The sequence below is a fragment of the Sus scrofa genome, chromosome 2 (genome assembly GCF_000003025.6).
Source record: "Sus scrofa isolate TJ Tabasco breed Duroc chromosome 2, Sscrofa11.1, whole genome shotgun sequence".
Lineage (NCBI taxonomy): Eukaryota > Metazoa > Chordata > Mammalia > Artiodactyla > Suidae > Sus > Sus scrofa.
Window position 1 is genome coordinate 98,269,485 of NC_010444.4, and position 18,973 is coordinate 98,288,457.

The 18,973-nt window shown below is 37.5% G+C and overlaps 1 protein-coding gene across 5 annotated transcripts in view; it reads left to right on the forward strand.

Annotated features, from left to right (window-relative positions):
* The window catches only part of ADGRV1 (adhesion G protein-coupled receptor V1), a 574,200-nt gene extending 565,837 nt beyond the window's left edge, over positions 1-8,363 (forward strand). For 4 of the 5 annotated variants that reach the window (XM_021085373.1, XM_021085375.1, XM_021085374.1 and 1 more), the window contains one exon: positions 5,145-7,706. In XM_021085373.1, the coding sequence (XP_020941032.1) occupies positions 5,145-5,263 (119 nt within the window). In that variant the 3' untranslated portion in view covers positions 5,264-7,706. Of the gene's footprint in view, positions 1-5,144 lie in introns of all 5 variants that reach the window. The other variant, XM_021085372.1, reaches the window with a different exon arrangement.

Sequence of the window (18,973 nt, forward strand, 5' to 3'; positions counted from 1 at the left end):
AAGCATTTTGAGTCCTGGCATATTTATGTTGATCCAAAGCTGACCAGATTCTAGAAAATGTCAATCTGGGAGCATAGCAACAGGGTCTTTCTTCACAGGGGCTTCTCCCAGCAAGACTAATCTGACTCTCCAGTATCTCTGGTCCCTTAACTTCCCAATTTTACCTCAGGCCAGTGACACAAATGTCATGGTAAACATTTCCCTACTGGAAACAGCTAAATGGACTTCTTTTTGATTCAGAAGAAAATAAGTAGCATGTCCTTGTACACAAATGAAAACATTCAGAATCAAAGTCCAAATACTTGAACTCCGCAAAGAACTCATTAATAAATTTCTCTTTCAGTGACATTGCATAAAACTACAAGGACTTACTTAACTTCAAAAACTTCTGCAGCTCAGTGTACTAAACAGAGTTAGGCAGCCATCAAGGTGGAAAAGTAAAATTTGGAAAGGTTTCGATTATTTTTCCTCAAAAGTACGTTGAAGGAATAGAACCTTTGTATATCGTATATTTTAAAAGGCCATAGAAAATAAGAATGGGCTTTGGGGTCAGAGAGCCCTGTGTTAGATCCTATGGACTATTAGCTTTTTTTTTTAAGGCTTAAGTTCTATTTTTTAAATTTTATTTTATTTTGTCTTTTTAGGGCCACACCCACGGCATATGGAGGTTCCCAGGCTAGGGGTCTAATCAAAGCTACAGCTGCCAGCCTATGCCATAGCTATAGCAATGCTAGATCCAAGCCGAGTCTGCAACCTACACCACAGCTCACAGCAATGCTGGATCCTTAATCCACTGAGCAAGGCCAGGGATCAAACCTGCAACCTCATGGTTCCTAGTCAGATTTGTTTCAGTTGAGCTGTGATGGGAACGCCTATAGTCTATTATCTGTATGACTTTCAGTCTCCTCATTTATCAGATAAGGATTTTTATAATTAGTTTATGAGGTTTCGTGGAGTTTGGAGATGAGAGTCTATGTAAAGAAATTCAGTATGTGTTATAAATTTTTGTTGGATTCAATTTATTTTTATGCTTCAATACAATTTTAAATGTTTGTATGTATTCTGTAATACCTGAGTGTTTACTGCACGGTAACTATTGAGTGAAGTAGGCTGGTGATTGAATATGTGCCAGGAATTTGAAATTTAATCTATAAATTTGTATATCATTTTACATTTTAAAAGGCCATAGAAAATAAGAATGGGCTTTGAGGTCAGAGAACCCTGTGTTAGATCCTGTGGTCTATTATCTTTTTTTGATGAACACTTCAAACCTGGGGGACAAAGAAGTCACATGATTAGAGCTGCTTCCATAAGAGGCCATACTGGGTTTTGCAGACAACACCCTACACTGGGAGCCAGAAGACCAATTGGCTATCTTCATTCTGTGACTTCCCTGCTGTGTGACATGGGCAGCTCAATGAATCTGTCTGATCCCCACTCAGTCTCTATGTCTGTAAAAAGGATTAATCATCTAGCTTTCATAACTAAAGTATGTTGAGATGTTGAGGAAAGGAGAGATGCTAGATGAATGTGAATTATTACCTATCATTCCTTTGAATCTACCTGTTCAGTTTACCAAGGGGGAGAGCATTATCACAGTTGTGGGATTTCTCATGACATTTTGGCTTAAAATATAGGCACAAAAATACCTTTCAGAAAAATCAGAACATTCACTGCCAAATACTTTCCTAGACCATTGAATGAATAACAAGGAGACGAGAAACCTGGGCTACTCCCAGTCCTGCCGTGTCTTATTTGTCTGTAATATGTGTCCTTTCTGAGTCTTAGCGAGGGATTGGGATGTGAGTATTGTGCATTTATGCCACCTGGGAGGAAATTGGAAAGGAGAGTGAGGTGAGCCATACAGATGTGATGACTCAAGGGGAGGCTGGGTCTAGAACCTGCTGCCATCTCCCAGAGCTCTGGCCTACTGAACGAGCTGGTGACACCTGTTTGCTTGTGAAGCTGTACCCCACGCTGAATCTCCCAGCTCAGGGTGCTCCAATCCCTCATGGTCTGCTCAGCAGGCTCTCAGTTCAGAACTTCTTTCTCGTGTGTTTTTCCCCAATGGCGGACAAATGCTTATGCATTCCTGGTGGCATTTAGAGCAGGCCAACTGTGCAATCAGAGGGAGTTGGTGCTGGTTTTTTCATCAAGCCCCGTTCTTCCCCAGTGCTGATCCTGGGGTCTTCTCTGTTTCTCTGTAGTTGATCCCACTATTAATGAGCCCTTCAGTTCCTCCCCCAGATCAAGCTGCTCTAGGCCGTAGCAGCTTTATAAAATGGCAACCTGTCAGTGATCTACTTTGAGGTTCTTCTAAGTTAAACAGTTCTTCCACTTCCCTGACAGAGAAACATGGGCCCTTTGTCCTTCAAACTCAAGTATTACCTCAGGGCCAGACAAATACCGTAAGTGATTCAAGAGGGCCATTCAGACAGTGACAAACCAGAAGGTCATGTCTAATCCATGTTTTTACTTTTGTTTTGGTTGTTGTTGTTTTAGACAGTCCAGAAATTCAGGCCCAGTGTTGCCTTGCCTTCTTCTCTTTGAAGAGAAACCCTAAATCTGATTTTTTTGGTCACACCCATGGCCACAGCCACAGAATGTCAATGCTGGGTTCTTAATGCACTAAGCCACCAGGGAACTCCCAGATCGGATTTTTAATGTTAAATGTATTCATTTTAAATTATGGCAAGTAATTAAATTTGTAAAAATACACTGTCATTGGTAGTGTTCTAGTTCTTAACTTCAGGGAAGAGTTCATGGGTTTGTTATACATTTTGTTTCATGACTCATGTACATTATATATAATGGTATCATACAGTTTATCGTCCACATCAGGGCAATTCGATGTAAAAAGGAGTAAAAGGGATGTGACTAATAATTTTTTCATGTATAAACTAGCACTTTTCAAATAGTACATCCTCCAGCTCTCTGATTTGAAGGACTAGTGAAAGAAGTATGAAAGGGTGTGTAAATGGGCCTTGATGGACAGGCAGGAAGATGCTCAGGATAGAATTAACATGGCACATGCAAGACCATTCGAGAGAACTGATCGCTTTGAGAAAGTGCTCCAGTCGGGGAAGGTTGGAATGTGTCTATGTGGTAAGATCCTGCCAGGTTGAAAGTGTCTTGCAATGCAATGCAGAGGGTTCCAGGCTTGATGCAGTTGGCAGTAGGAACTAATGTTTGATCCTGAGAAGGAATCAGGATGCAGACTGGATCAGAGGAACAGAACAGGCAATAAAAGTGGGAAGAGGCATTTTCAAGAACTAGGATGCAGAACAAAGTTTAATACATTCAGCAAACATTTACTGCACACCCGCAATGTGCTGGGCACTGTCCTCTGAACTAGGAGACAGAATCCAATGGGATAATCATAAATTTTAAAAGAGAATCATCATGTCTTCATGGGTAGCAGAGGTGATACTGAGTTAATATTCATAGAAAGAGTGGAAGATGGGCAGAAACAGAGCATCTTAGGCATAAATGTCCACTTAATAACATGGTGGGAAAATGGAATGAGCAGCAGCTCTGGTGAGACATTAAGCTAGATAGCAGGCAAGAGTCAGGTGGATTGTGTGGACCTTGAAGTTGGGCTGAAGACAAGCTCTCCAGAGGTCAGACAGCAGGAGGAGATGCAAAAGAAAGAAAGCAGAAGAGCTTTGGAAAGAGCCAACAGATCAGAGGATGAGATGGGTCACTGCAGTGTCACAGAAGCAAAGCGAGGAAGTGAGGTTTCACCAGTCAGCCTTTAACAGAGAGAGTGTGGGAAGGACAGAGACCCGAAAGAGGGAGGGTTCGACTAGAAAGAGGTCCTTAGTGGGCTTCCGCTTTCATGTCCAAGTAGGTTAAGAAAAAGCTGATCCACCATCTTCCCATGGCTATCAGCTGCAGAATTCCCCCCCCCCCCCCCCGCCGCCATCTCAGACAGAAAGAGAAGTCTCAGCTGCCCAGGCAACTGGTTTTTCACTATGCTTCTTGTTTGCAGTTTTGTGCCCAGCAGGGGGGTGGGGCTGGGAGGCATAATCTTTAGTGAGTCAGCCAACAGCAGGCCCAGTGACCACATCCCTATTCTGTGTGTGTGTGTGTGTGTGTGTGTGTGTGTGTGTGTGTGTTCCTCTGAACATTACAGAAGAAAATAACAAGGTGTTAGTCTAACATAGTGTCAATTTTTATGAATTATTCTGAGTTGTGAAAAAGTGGGAAATAGTGGTGCTTCCTCAAAAGAGATTCTCATCGCTATCTGTAATTAACAGCTAGCTTTGTGGGATTCTTGGGTGGATCTGTTTTGGCACTGTGTTACATAAGCATTTTTATCTTGGGGTCAGATCTGAGTCATTGAGAGCCAGTGTCTTCTGGGCACTGATATGATACCAGGTGCTGTCAATGCATGGTTTTCTTCTCAAATTCCTACCCATACTGAGTCTTAGCTCAAAGACCTTCTAGGTACAGTACATGAGGGGTTGGAGGTTATATGTTTTCTAACAGCAAATCCTCCTTCCTCCCTCCCTGCCCCCCACTGAAATATTCTAATAACCTGCCTGATTTTTTTTTTAAATTTTAGTAAGCCCCCAATTAAGAAATGCGGCTCTTTAGAAGTTCTACCTGTCAACCATGTAGAAACAGAAAAAAAGATTGAGAACCCAAATTTGTGTCTTTAGAAATTAATTTCTACTTATAAAAACTACCAAAAGGGAGTTCCTGTCATGGCTCAGCAGAAATGAATCTGACTAGTATCCATGAGGACTCAGGTTTGATCCCTGGCCTCAGTGGGTTAAGGATCTGACATTGCCGTGTGTAGGTCGCAGATGCAGCTCAGATCTGGCATTGCTGTGACTGTGGCACAGGCCAGCGGCTACAGCTCCGATTCGATCCCTAGCCTGGGAACCTCCATATGCTGCAGGTGCAGCCCTAAAAAGACAAAAAAATAAAAAATGTAAAAGAAATAAATTTAAAAAATACCAAAAGGAATTTAAAATATAGTTTTATTTTTAAGTGTTAAGTATTAATAATATTTATTATAAATGTGTAGCCCACTTTTTAACCAATCTGCTAGAAATAAATGTAGGTTGACAATGTAACTTGACCCTAATTTGCAGGACTAATATTTGGGAGTTTTGTGTTGATTCTTTCTGTTGCAGGTGCTGGTCTCAGTGTCAGTGATAATGAATCTGGTCAAGGCAGCCAGGAGGGAGGCACCCTGACTGACTCCCAGATCGTAGAACTCAGAAGGATACCCATCGCCGACACACACCTCTAGTCCCTCGGTAACCATTAGAATGAGGGTATTTTCATATTTGTATTGGTTCTATGCTAAAACTCTATAAGGATATGCAGCTGTCTAACAGGAATATGTGAATTATACTGGATCATTAACCTAGAAGTGATTACTGTGTTTGTATATAAATTACTTATCTTTGTCCAACCTGAAAATTAACTGCTGTAATGAAAGACTGGATCAATTGATATCAGTTAATAGGATTGATTTATATCAGTTAATAGGATGTACATATTCCATGGATATTAGTTGTTTTTTTAAATCATCCTACATGGCTAACATTGTTTAACAAAATAATAATAATCAATAAAGACAATATAATCCATTTGGCATCACCCAGGCTCATTATTTATGAGGAAATATTATGGCTGAGCAGAGAAACACTCTATCTAGATGATGTCCAGCACCCCTATTTCTTCCAACATTGATACAGGTGATCCAGATTTAAGACTTTGCAATATCTAGAAGTTTTTGGGTCCTAAAAACCATAAAACATATTGACTGTTGATGATTTTGCACCAGAGTGTTGACACAATATTGTAGTTTGCATAATATTTCATCAAAAATATGTGTTTCTGCTCATTATAAAACGAAGGATCTGAACATTTTCCAGGATGAATATTTTGTTCCCAGTTAAAAATAACTCCATCAAGCATTTTAGCACAGCTAAGAACAGAATCATTCAAACAGTACAGAGTTTGTTTGAGAGAGATATTTCTTGGTTCGGATTTTTCAGTCTTTCGTTGTCTTGTAATGAGAAATCAGGAAGTCTATCCTAGAACAAACACTGTTGTGTTCAAGATGATTTCATTGACTCTGGTTCCAGAAGAATCATTAGGAACAAAACAAGTTTGTTCTGAGAAAGACTTTTTGGCCTTTTGAATTCTTAAGTATTTTGAGGAAAATCAGTATATCATTTCAAGAAAAAATTAAAATTGAAAACAATCTCAGAAAATTATGTTCTGTTAATACTTTCCATTAAAATATCCAAAGGTTCTGTCATCACTGTTTATAAAACCTCAGGTGGTATTGTTGATCTTGATGAATTATAAAATGACTCTCTCTCTCCTCTTCCTGTTGGTCCTCCCGTGCTTCCATTTCCTTCTCGTATGATGAGTTTTGATCAGTAAATTGTCTTTTTAGGTAGAAAACAAAGCTGCACAACAAAATCAAACAGCATAAAAAACAAAGGCAGGAGTTCCCACTGTGGCGCAGCAGAAATGAATCCGACTAGGAACCATGAGGTTGTGGGTTCAATCCCTGGCCTTGCTCAGTGGGTTAAGGATCTGGCGTTGCCGTGAGCTGTGGTGTAGGTCACAGACAGGGTTCAGATCCGGCGTTGCCGTGAGCTGTGGTGTAGGTCACAGACAGGGTTCAGATCCGGCGTTGCTGTGGCTGTGGTGTAGGCCAGCGGCTACAGCTCCAATTAGACCCCTAGCCTGGGAACCTCCATGTGCCGCAGGTGTAGCCCTAAAAAGACAGAAAAGACAAAAAACAAACAAACAACAACAAAAAAAAAAACAAAGGCAGCATCATTGGTGGAGTTATAACACTTTCAATGAGCCTTAAAAGTGGTAGTAATATGATTGAATTTATGTTAAGTGACAAATAAGTTAGTTGTCTCTCTCAGCCTACAGTATTGCACTATAGTCTGCTCCAAAATAAGTAGAAAAAATTGATGAAATTTGTTAAAAAATAAGAATTTAAGATGAAAAATTTGAAACTGCTAGGCATTTTTAAATTGTTCATAGGTTTTAATGAATTTGAGGCTTAGATAATGATTACAGAAATGTGAGATTTCATCAGAAATATGTTGAATCCATCAGTCATAATTACTGTAACTTTTGTTGCAGATAACTCAATTCTTATTTGTTCCTTATGGTAAATTTTATCTTATAACCAACATTTTGTAAGTTCCTATAATGATTATAACTTCACCATGATGAATTCTCTAACAAAGGCAATTGTCAAGAGCTATTTTCATTTCTACATGTTGTCAGAACTTGGGAAAATCTGAACAAAAATATGACCAATCAGGGACATCTTTGTTACTTCAGGTTAATGAATTTCTGTTGTTGTTCAAAACATCATCTTGATAAGGAATCAAAAGAACCACTTGCTGCTGATCAGCATGACACTTTAAATATTGGAAGGAAAAAGCAAGATTTCTTGAAGCCACAGTGCTAAAACAAATAAAGCTTAATATCCCACAGCAGCAATATTTTGCCATCCTCTCAGTGTTGACTAAAATGGGATATCTGCCAGGGAAGGGTAGTACAGTGTAGGGCAGAAGCAAATCAAATCAAAGTCTTAAAAATGAAAACTTGGGAGTTACCTGGTCTAGTGGTTAGAACTTTGCACTTTCACCACTGTGGCCCTGGTTTGGGAACTGAGATCCCAAATCAAGCTACTGCATGCTGTAGCCAAAGAAAAAAAAGAAAAAAGAAAAAAGAAAAGAAAAGAAAAGAAACAGAAAAAAGAAAACTTGAAGACTAGAAATATATGTAACAGTTTGACTGTGGTATTTCTCTTTTCAGGATGTTTGACACTCCTTTTCTCCATGAAAGTTAAAAAATAACTTTACTAAGTAAAATCCACATTCTATACAACTCACCCATTTGAAGTGTACAATTCAGTATTATTTGATTATATTACATTATTGTTTGTTTTAATTGTGGTAAAATATATGTAACACTAAATTTGCCATTTTACCATTTTTAAATGTAATTTTAAAATTCTGTGGTATTAGAAATTAAGTAAACAATCGCATTTACCATGGCATCAAAGAGAATAAATATCTAGGAATAAACCTACCTAAAGAGGCAAAATACCTGTACTCTATAAACCATTAAGACTCTGATAAAGGAAATCAGAGATGATACAAACGAATGGAAAGATATACCATGTTCTTGGTTTGGAAGAATCAGTATTGTCAAAATGACTCTACTACCCAAGGCAAACCGCAGATTCAGTGCAAACGCTATTTAATTATAAATGGCATTTTTCACAGAACTAAAACAAACAAAAAAAATGTTTAAATTTGGAACCACAAAAACCCCAAATAGACAAAGAAATCTTGAGAAAGTAAAATGAAGCTAGAAGAATCAGGCTCCTTGACTTCAGACTATACTGAAAAGCTATATTCATCAAAACAGTATTGTACTGGCACAAAAACAGAAATAAAGATCAGTGGAACAGCATAGAAAGCCCAGAAATAAATCCACATACATATGGTCAATTAATCTACAACAAAGGAGTCAAGAATATACAGTGGAGAAAAGATAGTCTCTTCAATATGTGGTAGCAGGGAAACTGGCAAAAAGAATGAAATTAGGAATTCTCTAACACCATACAAAAATAAATTCAAAACGGATTGAAGACCTAAGCATAGGACTGGATACTATAAAACTCTTAGAGGAAAACATAAGCAGAAGAGTCTTTGGCATGAATTGCAGCAATATCTTTTTGGATCCACCTCCTAGCATAATGAAAATAGAAACAAAAATAAACAAATGGGACCTAATTAAACTTAAAAGCTTCTGCAGAGCAAAGGAAACCATAAAAAAAGAAAGAAAAGAAAAGACAACCCACAGAATAGGAGAAAATCTTTGCAAACAAAGCAACCAAGGGGTTAATCTTCAAAATAATACAAACATTTCATACAGCTTTATATCAAAAAAACAACTCAATTAGAAAATGATCAGAAGTCCTCAACAGACATTTCTCTAAAGAAGACAGATGGCCAAAAAGCATGAAAAAATGCTTATTAGAGAAATGCAGATCAAAACTACAATGAGGTATCACCTCACACCAGTCAGAATGGCCATCATCAAAAAGTCTACAAACAGTAAATGCTGGAAAGGATGTGGAGAAAAAGGGAATCCTCCTACACCATTTGTGGGACTGTAAGCAGTTGCAGCCACTATGGAGAACTGTATGGAGGTTCCTTAAAAACCTAAGACTAGAACTACCATATGATCCAGCGATCCCGCTCCTGGGCATATATCCAGAGAAAACCATAATTCGAAAAGATATATGCATCCCAATGCTCAGAGCAACACTATTTAGAATAACCAAGTCATGGAAGCAAACTAAATGTCCATCAGCAGAGGATTTGATAAAGATGTGGTACATATACACAATGGAATAATACTCAGTTATAAAAAGAATGAAAGAATGCCATTTGCAGCAACATAAATGAAACTAGAAATTATCATACTAAGTGAAGTAAATCAGAAAAAGACAAATATATGAGGTCACTAATATGTGGAATTTAATATAAAAAATGATACAGGGGAACTTGTTCACAAAACAGAAACAGACAAAAATTTTGAAAAACAAACTTGGGGTTACCAAAGGGGAATGTGGTGGGAGAAGGGATAAATTGAGGGGTTGGGATTGACATATTCATACTCCTATATGTAAAATAGATAGTTAATAAGGACCTACTGTATAGTATAGGGGAATTCACTCAATACTATATAATAATAATCTACATGGGAAAATAATCAGAAAAGGAATGGATATACATACAACTGATTTACTTTTCTGTATACCTAAAACTAACACAACTTTGTAAGTCAACTACAATAAAATTTTTGTTAAAATTCTGTGGTACTTGTAAGGATAACTTGATCCCCTTGCTGTACAGTGGGAAAATAAAAAAAAAAATTCTGTGGTACTGCACTCTCAATGTTGTATAATCATTACCTCTATTTCCAAAACATTTTTTATCATCCTCACACAGAGACTCTGTACTCGCCCTATCTCCCTGACATTTTCTTCCCTCTGTCAGTAGACACCTAACATTTCCTTGGGAAATGTCTCTGCTTCTGCATTTTTCTGATTTTTTTTAAAATTTGTTTTTCTTTTTGCTTTATTTTTTTCTCAACTTTTTAAAAGATTATTTTTAAAGAGGATTTTCCTAATGTGGACTCAAATGCAGACAGGTATGCAGTTGAGGTGTGGAGTAGCGGGAGAACTGGCAAATGAAAATCTCAGTAAGCAAAACACGGGAAGAATTTCATTAGGAACTGTAGCTTTGAGTTGGTTTTCAATCCCTTGGGGAGTTTTAGTGTCTAATTAATATTTTCTATGTTTCCCAAATCTGACCAGATAATAAACACATGATGGAGGTATGACTGGGAAAAGAAAATGCCGGTCAGGAACATAGCTCCTAAACAACTCAGCCTTGTGTTTACCCACACTTAAGATCTGCTTGAGATTAGCTTTAGGTCCTCTGGGTAGATCCGTTTGAGGCTAGGTCTGAATCAGATAAGTAGGTAATGCTGAATTTTCAAAGGAGCTAGATACCAGTGGATCTCCTATAGACAGCCTGACCACAGTGGAAACAGAGAAACCAACAAGGGAAATCCTGTGTTTCATGTAGTTTTTAAATTGTTAATGGCATGAACCCAGTTCCCCAATACTTGCCTAACAGGATATAAGTCGTAGGACTTCGCCCGTAAGTAACACTTAAAGAATGGACCTAATGACTGAAGCTCAGAACTCTTCCATTATCTTGAGTATCTTCTAATCTCATTGACTGACTAGTGAAATGAAGATTAATAATATTCTCATTGGTAAGATTTAGTTGGTAAGTTTGTGTCATTAACCCAACACATCTCACCTACTGAAGCTTTTATCTCATAAAAATAATTTCAACACTAAAATAGAAAACCGAACTCATCTTTATAAAAATTTAGGAAGCTCCAGATGCTTTATTAATAACACATACTATCTAGCACATACAATGAATATGTGCATAGTATTTTTAAGAAAATATTCTTGGAGTTCCCGTCGTGGCGCAGTGGTTAACGAATCCGACTAGGAACCATGAGGTTGCGGGTTTGGTCCCTGCCCTTGCTCAGTGGGTTAACGATCCGGCGTTGCCGTGAGCTGTGGTGTAGGTTGCAGACGCGGCTCGGATCTTGCGTTGCTGTGGCTCTGGCGTAGGCTGGTGGCTACAGCTCCGATTCGACCCCTAGCCTGGGAACCTCCATATGCCGCAGGAGCGGCCCAAGAAATAGCAACAACAACAACAACAAAAAAGACAAAAAAAAGACAAAAAAAAAAAAGAAAATATTCTTGTGGGGGAGGGGGACATTATTTTTATTGTGGTCTGTAATGATTCAAATCACCCTGACAAGTTTGGCAAACCCTGTTAATTAAGAATTTACTACACTGGAGCTAAAAGAGTTTAATAATAATGGTTAATAAACATCTTTTACTTAAGTAACGTATGTGGTTTCAGGAAAAGAAGCAAATGGAGAATAACCCTGTTTCTCATCATCTTTGACAATGGGGTACAGTTATCAAGTGCTGTTACCATGGTCTTTGGGAGCGAGCACTACAGGATGCTTCAATTCATTTCCCAGCTTGGCCCCTGTTAGGGGCCCAGCAGTTGGACTCAACAGCTTAGACTGTTCTATGAGCACCAAGGTTAGAGCGGACATCCTTAAAAAAGACTCACTTCAAGGAAATTTTTAGCACTTTCAGGGCATGAAATGGAATGTTAGTTCTGTGAGAAAACATAAGTACTCACTGTTTTCTAACAGATAAAAGGACTCCAACTTAAGCAGAGTAAACTATGATTTTTCCTGTGATTAGCCTTTGGGAGTCTATGAGCAAAATCACAAATTTGATTTTTTTTTTTTTTAATTTAGGAGTGTATTTGTTTTGCAACAAGAAGGAAGAGAGGAGAATGTGTATCATTGCTACATCACTTCTTTGATTACATTTACTTCAAAGATAAGAGAGTATATATGTGCATGTAAGAGAGAGAATAAAAGAAAGATTGAGAAAAAAAAAATCTGGGCATTCAAAGCAAGGAAAGCAAGGAAAATCATGATAATAATTTCCATTATAGTTTATAATACCTGATTAAAATATATCGTACCAGTTTATAATACCTGGTACAATATATTTTAATTGTACCACCCACAGCATATGGAAATACCCAGGCCAGGGACTGAATCTGAGCTGTAGCTGTGACCTACACCTCAGCAGCAGCAACACCAGATTATTTAACCCATTGTGCCAGGCTGGGGATCAAACCTACACCTCTACAGCAAAGTAAGCTGCTGCAGCCAGGTTCTTAACCCACTGAGCCACAGCAGGAACTCCAAAAGATATTTTGAAAGGCTGATTCAGGAAGTATTTTACATTGCCCATCATCTTGCCCCACAGTTTATGTCCTTGGTCTATGAATCCATCAAAATCATTTTGAAGACTCACCACATTATAAGACGGAAATAGTAATCTTCCAATAAAACACTTGCAAAACATGAGAACACTAAAACAGACTAGAGAAGTCCTCACAAATCATCAGGTGCATTATCATTCCTTTCCTGAATTTCTATCCTATCAATGGCACACAGGTATTATGTAGTAAGTTGGTGGTTTCTTCTTTTGAAAGATTATCTTTATCTTCACAGTTCATCCATGTGGTCACCTACTGCAGAATTTCCTTATTTCTTTAATCCAATCAATTTTATTATATTTATAGTTGTACAACCATCATCACAACCTACTTTTTTAAGGCTTAAAACTGTTTCGTATTATGTATACATCACATGTTCTTTATCCATTCATCTATTGACAGATATTTGAGTTGCTTCCATGTCTTGACTCTTGTGGACAATGCTGCAATACACATGAGAGAGCAGTATCTTCAAGATACTGATTTCAGTCCTTGTGGATAAATATCCAGAAGTGAGATTGCTGGATTATTGGTAGTTCTATTTTTAATATCTTGAGGAAACTCCATACTATTTTCCATAGTAGCTGTGCCATTTCTCATTCCCACTAACAGTGTCCAAGATTTCCTTCTCCATGTCCTTGCTAACACTTGTTGTTGTTTTGATAAAGCCATCCTGAAAGGTGTGAGGTGATATTTCATTGTGGTCTCAATTTGCTTTTTCTTGATAACTAGTGACATTAAGCATTTGTGCATATACCTGTGGCTATTTGTGTGTCTTCTTTGGAGAAATGTCTATTTAAGTCCTTAGCCCATGTTTTAATTGGGTTGGTTATTATTTTTTTTTTTTGATATTGAGTTGTAGAAGTTCTTTATATTTTGAATATTAATTTCTTATCAGATAGATGGTTTATAAATATTTTCTCCTTTTTCACTGGTTGCCCTTTCACTTTCCTGATAGATGAAATAAGACAGTGACAGAGAAACAAATACTGTGTGATTCTACTTAAGATGTATCTAAAATAATCAAATTCATGGGATCAGAGTGTGGGATGGTAGTTGCCTGGGGGTGAGTGCAGGGAGAAATGGAGAGTTACAAAATCAGTGTTCATAAAAATTCAGTTAAGCAAGATGAACAAGCTCTAGATCTTGCTCTTTAATATTGTACCTCTTAACACTTAAAATTTTGTCATAAGGGTAGACTTCATGTTAGGTATTCATAGCACAATAAAATAAAACAATTTTTAAAATTGTTAACAGGACTGCTTGATCACTATTCTTTACTGCAAGTGCTGGCATTGCATGAGGAAGGAAGTTCAAAAAAATTTCATGTGTTTTCCAATCTCTTCTGGAATTCCTAGTTAACCTCTCATAGAACTCCTAATGACTTCTGCAGAACCCCAAATGAGAAACCCACACTAGATTTAAGCTCCTGAAGAGCAGAAACTAAGTTTTATTTGTTTTGGTATCCTAAGGACCTAGCACAAACCTGGAATAAAATCGATGGCCAATAAATATATATTCAACTGAAAAAAAAATCATCTTTATCCCAAGAACTAAATTAGAGCATATTTTTCCTTGATCTTTTATAGTTTTAGTTAAAGATGTTTTGCCTTTAATAATCCACATGAATGGGAATTATTGCAAAATCAGATGCCATATCATCGTCATGTTACCAACAGCTTTCATTTCCAAAGCTATAATTTGTTGAATTATATATATAAAGCATCCTGTTTCCTAGTCATTCAAGGAGTCTTGAAAACCACTGAAGACCTATGAAAAACTTGTTATTTTCATTTTGGCCATAGTCTATGTGACAAGTTTCAAACTAAGATACTTTTTTTAAGGCTTGCTGGGCAAGGAGAAGGCCAAACCAAGGATAAATAGACAAAAAGAGGTGATATTTAGTCTTTATATCTCATTACTATTCCATGACTTGTTAGTCATAAGGGCTTTGTGTGGGAAATTACATGCCCATGAATATTTTGTAACCAAAGGGTTATAATCTAAAATCTTTCTCATATTTATCTGGTTCCACAGTAGGAAGTCAAAGGAGTGTGTATGTGTCATTTCATGGTTGATTCATTATGCCTGCACTAAATATATTTGAAATAACAGTCTACATTGTAACACTCAAACCTAGATAACATGTAATTTCTAATCTTAGTGAGCCAAGGGAAGAAGACTAATTGTACTCTGAAGCTAAGATGACATTGTCTACGAGACTAATTGTTAGGGTCTAAGTTCCGGAGGAACACACCATCATGTTCATAACTGAGCAATGCCTCTATTACATGCTGTTAGGAACTAATTATTGATAAGCACCAGGACCTTCCCATATCCAGCCACTTTGCGATTTCTCAAGACAACCCAAAGGATGATTTCTGAAGACAACCCAAAGGATTATGTGTCAAAAGTTGTTTCTTGCCATTCTCCAAGATTGAACTGTGGAAAGTAGACCTTCTCTACTTCATTCTGGCAAAGGACAAAAATGGAAAAACAACTACAGAGTTCCCATTATGGCTCAGTGGTAACTAACCTGACTAGTATCTATGAGGATGCAAGTTCGATCCCTGGACTCACACAGTGAGTTAAGTAAGGATGTGGCGTTGCTGTTAGCTGTGGTGTAGGTCGGTCGCAGATGCAGCTCAGATCCTGCGTTGCTGTGGTGGTGGTGTAGGCTGGCAGGTACACCTCCACTCAGCCCCTAGCCCGGGAACTGCCATGTGCTTCCGGTGAGGTCCTAAAAAAAAAAAGAAAAAGCAACTTATTTTTAAAAGAATAAACCTTAGAAAATATGACAAAAATAACTGATGAATTGCTCAAAAATCATGATTTGCTTATGGAAACACTACAGAGTCTATAGCAGAATTGCCAGATTGGAAGGATGAACCAGATTGGAAGGATGAACAGAAAGATGAACAAATTTTATTTCAATTTATCTTTGGTCCAGGTATTGTAAAACTCTATACACTAGAACAGTATAAACTATTTTGAAAGAGAAAAAAACATGAGTTTAATGCTACAAAAAAATCTCCTTTATCATCTTACCATATAAGACAAAAAGAAGATTGGGAATCTTTACCCTTTGTCTTCCTATTTACCATTTCCCCGTTTCCTCACACAGGCACACTTATTTTATAGATGAATGAATTTCTCAAAATTTACTTTAAAATTATGTGTTTAAATAAAATATATCACATTTTCCTCTCTATGTGGGAAAGTCTGGTTATAAATAAGGATTCTGATAAAAGATTAGCTCATATTAAGATGAGGTACATCTGCTTGTTCATCAAAAGGAAAAAAGAAACAGACAACAAATGGAGATGTGTGATGTTCAGCCAGTACTCCTCAGGGCCTAAGTCACCACCTGATAATGATTTAGCTGGAGATGCCGTGTAGGTGTAAGTGCCAGGGCATGGAGCAGAGGCCAGACAGAGCCAGACAGGGAGAGCAGAGCAATAGAAATTATGTTTCTCTTTGTGTTTTTATCTTATTATCAGGGTTTGTTTAAGACTGATAGCAGCTCTAAAACGTTACAGTGAATCCAGAGAGGCTAACCCTGAGATTGGAATAGCCACCAGATTTGAGGCACTGTTAAGAGTATTCAGTCATACCAACATAGTTGTGGAGACTAAGGTCCTCTGTCCCCAGAGAACAGGTTGAGGTTGGAGATCTGAGCACAGAAGGAGAATCTCTCCCTGCCATCCTCAGCCTGTCCGTGTGCCTCCACCTGCATTTGTGCATCAGGTGCTTGGGGGGATATCCAAGAGCAGCTGCACCCACAGCACATGGAAGTTCCTAGGCCAGGGATCAAATCGGAGGCGCAGCTGCGACCTATGCCACAGCTGTGGCAACTCGGGATCCTTAACCCACTTCACAGGGCCTGGGTGGAACCCGACCTCAGCAGCAACCTGAGCCACTGCAAAGACAATGCCAGATCCTTAACCTGCTATGCCACAGCAGAAACTCCAGTAAAGACCCACTTCTGAGTGATGATCCTGGTCAGAACATTAGTGAAGAACCAAAATGATAAGCATATTCTTCTCCCCTCACATTACTTCTACATTGTAGCTGGAAATAAGGTCATTGTTTTCCTCATACAATTCCCACCTATATCCTCCCCACTGAGTGTTGAAATATGGATTATATAGTCAATCTGTATTTTTAGAAAATATTTTAATAAATATCCACTCCATTACTGCCTTCAGGGAAGTGGAGAGCAATTGGTGTCTTTCTACCTTTTAGAATTTTCACCAACAAAATAAACATATTTTTTTTCAGCATTGATGAGGTAGAAAGATACTCAACTATAAGTGTTTTCAATGCAGTATGTATTCTTGGCAAAAAAAAAAAAAAACCCAAATGGGAACATTTTTTATGTCTGTGGGTAAATTATTTTGATATAGAGTTAATAGGCAAGATGGGATGAAACTTTTTGCTTTGTTCTCAGCTCAGAAGGTTTTGTGACATTATCCAACTCTTCCCTCTCCTTCCTCCTACACTCCTCCCCAACCCCATAAACACAAAGTCCTAAAAACTTTAGGTAATCTGAAGTAGTTAATGGGGTTAACAAGTCCAAACCAATTATTCATGGTTGGTTTAAGAGTAATTTCTTTAATTTACACAGTGATCAGTTGCCTCATGACATTCAGACTAGTAGACTCTGCTTGTTAGTAGCTAGGAAACTCTATAAAGGAAGTTACTTACCTGGATATGAAAAGAACTTACGCAAGTAAGTATGACTAATGCTACACTCTACAGCTAAAGAAAAATGTATAGAACATATACTGGATTTTCATAATAGAGCACACAATAAAAGGAATAAATGAAAACCTTAAGAGCAAACAGTAAAAGGAATGAATCCCAGTCAGGTGGATAAATTTATTTTTAGAAGGGTTACAAGTAGATGCAGTGAGCAGGAATTAAGTAGGAATTGAACATGCCTTTGAGACAAGAAAAACTGAATTTCTTTTGCAATACAAATATTTAAGTCAAGGAATAAAAGACATAAGCACTATAAAATACTCAACAAATTTGGAACACAAAAGATTTATGAAGAGGTAGGAAAATGATACAACTCTAGATTAATGTCTGCCTGTTACTCACAGGTGATCTTACTAAGAAACAGAATTACTCACTAAATGATTATTCTGAAAAGCTTTGCAAATGCCCAACAACGTTTTCTAAAACTCTGTTGAATTTAGCATGCCATGATTTCATGTAAGTAAACTCAGGTTCTGCTTTATTTCTGCAAAGAGAGTAGCTTATATTTTCTATTAAAACACAATTGCAGATTTTTCCTGGTTTCACAGTACCATGCTTAAGACTATATGCTCCCATCTCATCCAACCAAAAGAACTTCACAGGCAAAGTTCATTGGCTTTTGTATTTTGCTCAAATACCATCTCAAGAATACAAGGTTGTCCATTTCGAATTAAAAGTTTCCTTCATTTTCCAGCGTTTAAACTATCTGATATATTTTGCTCTCCTTGGGGAACATTCTTCCCAGGATTTAGATTGCAATAAATAACTCTGAGAGCACAGATTAGAAATTCTCTGAAGATGACAAGCCTTTTAACTTCAGTGATTTGTATTTCTCTTTGCATCCACATCTTCTCCTAAGCATGGTTGCTGAAGACTTAGACCTTCAGAGTGGAAAAATGCCAATTGGATATATAATAAATTTCACGCATTTCATCAACTCGATTCCAGTTGCCATATGGTACAATCTGTAGAAACCAAGACCCTATATGGTTTTTGGAATAAACAATCATTGCTTTCTGTTTTAGGACTAAACTGTGTAATGTGAAGCAGAGTGGGGAATTGCTCACATTCTGCCTCCTTCAAGGCAAAGTAAAAATTAAGCTCAACATGTCATCACATACTTACAAGTGACTTATGTGAGCATCCTTTATAAATAGATTTTGAGAGTGCCAAGGTTTCCAACGAAATAGGAAACCATTATAATGGTTTCCCGTTTATCATTTTCATTATGGGAAAAACAGACCACTGATTCCCCTCAGGCAATAACTGACCCTTCAAGGACTGTAAAAGAATCATAGACAATGACCAAAGCTATTAAATTCATAACTGAATAGTTGGACTTTTTAAAATATGGCTTCTACAATGACCCACATGGTGGTACATACATATGCTGATGGCATGCCAAAAAGTACACATAATAAAAGATTTTATAAACTTCCTTTTGATGATGTTCATGAGTTATAGTTGGCAGTTTTCCCTAATAACTCCAAAGCATCATTTCAAAGAGAATATCATTTGTTTTAAAGAAAAATGTAACAATGGAAAGATTAGAAATGTACACAGTACACAGGCCCTTCTCTGGTACAGATTTTTTTGGAGAGTGAAACAAATGTAGGAAGAAAGCTCTTGTGAAGTCACTTGTGAGAGAATATCGCTAGAGTATCTTAAAAGTATTAATGAATACATAAGACAACCTTCTTAAAACAAACCAAATTTATAGTTAACAA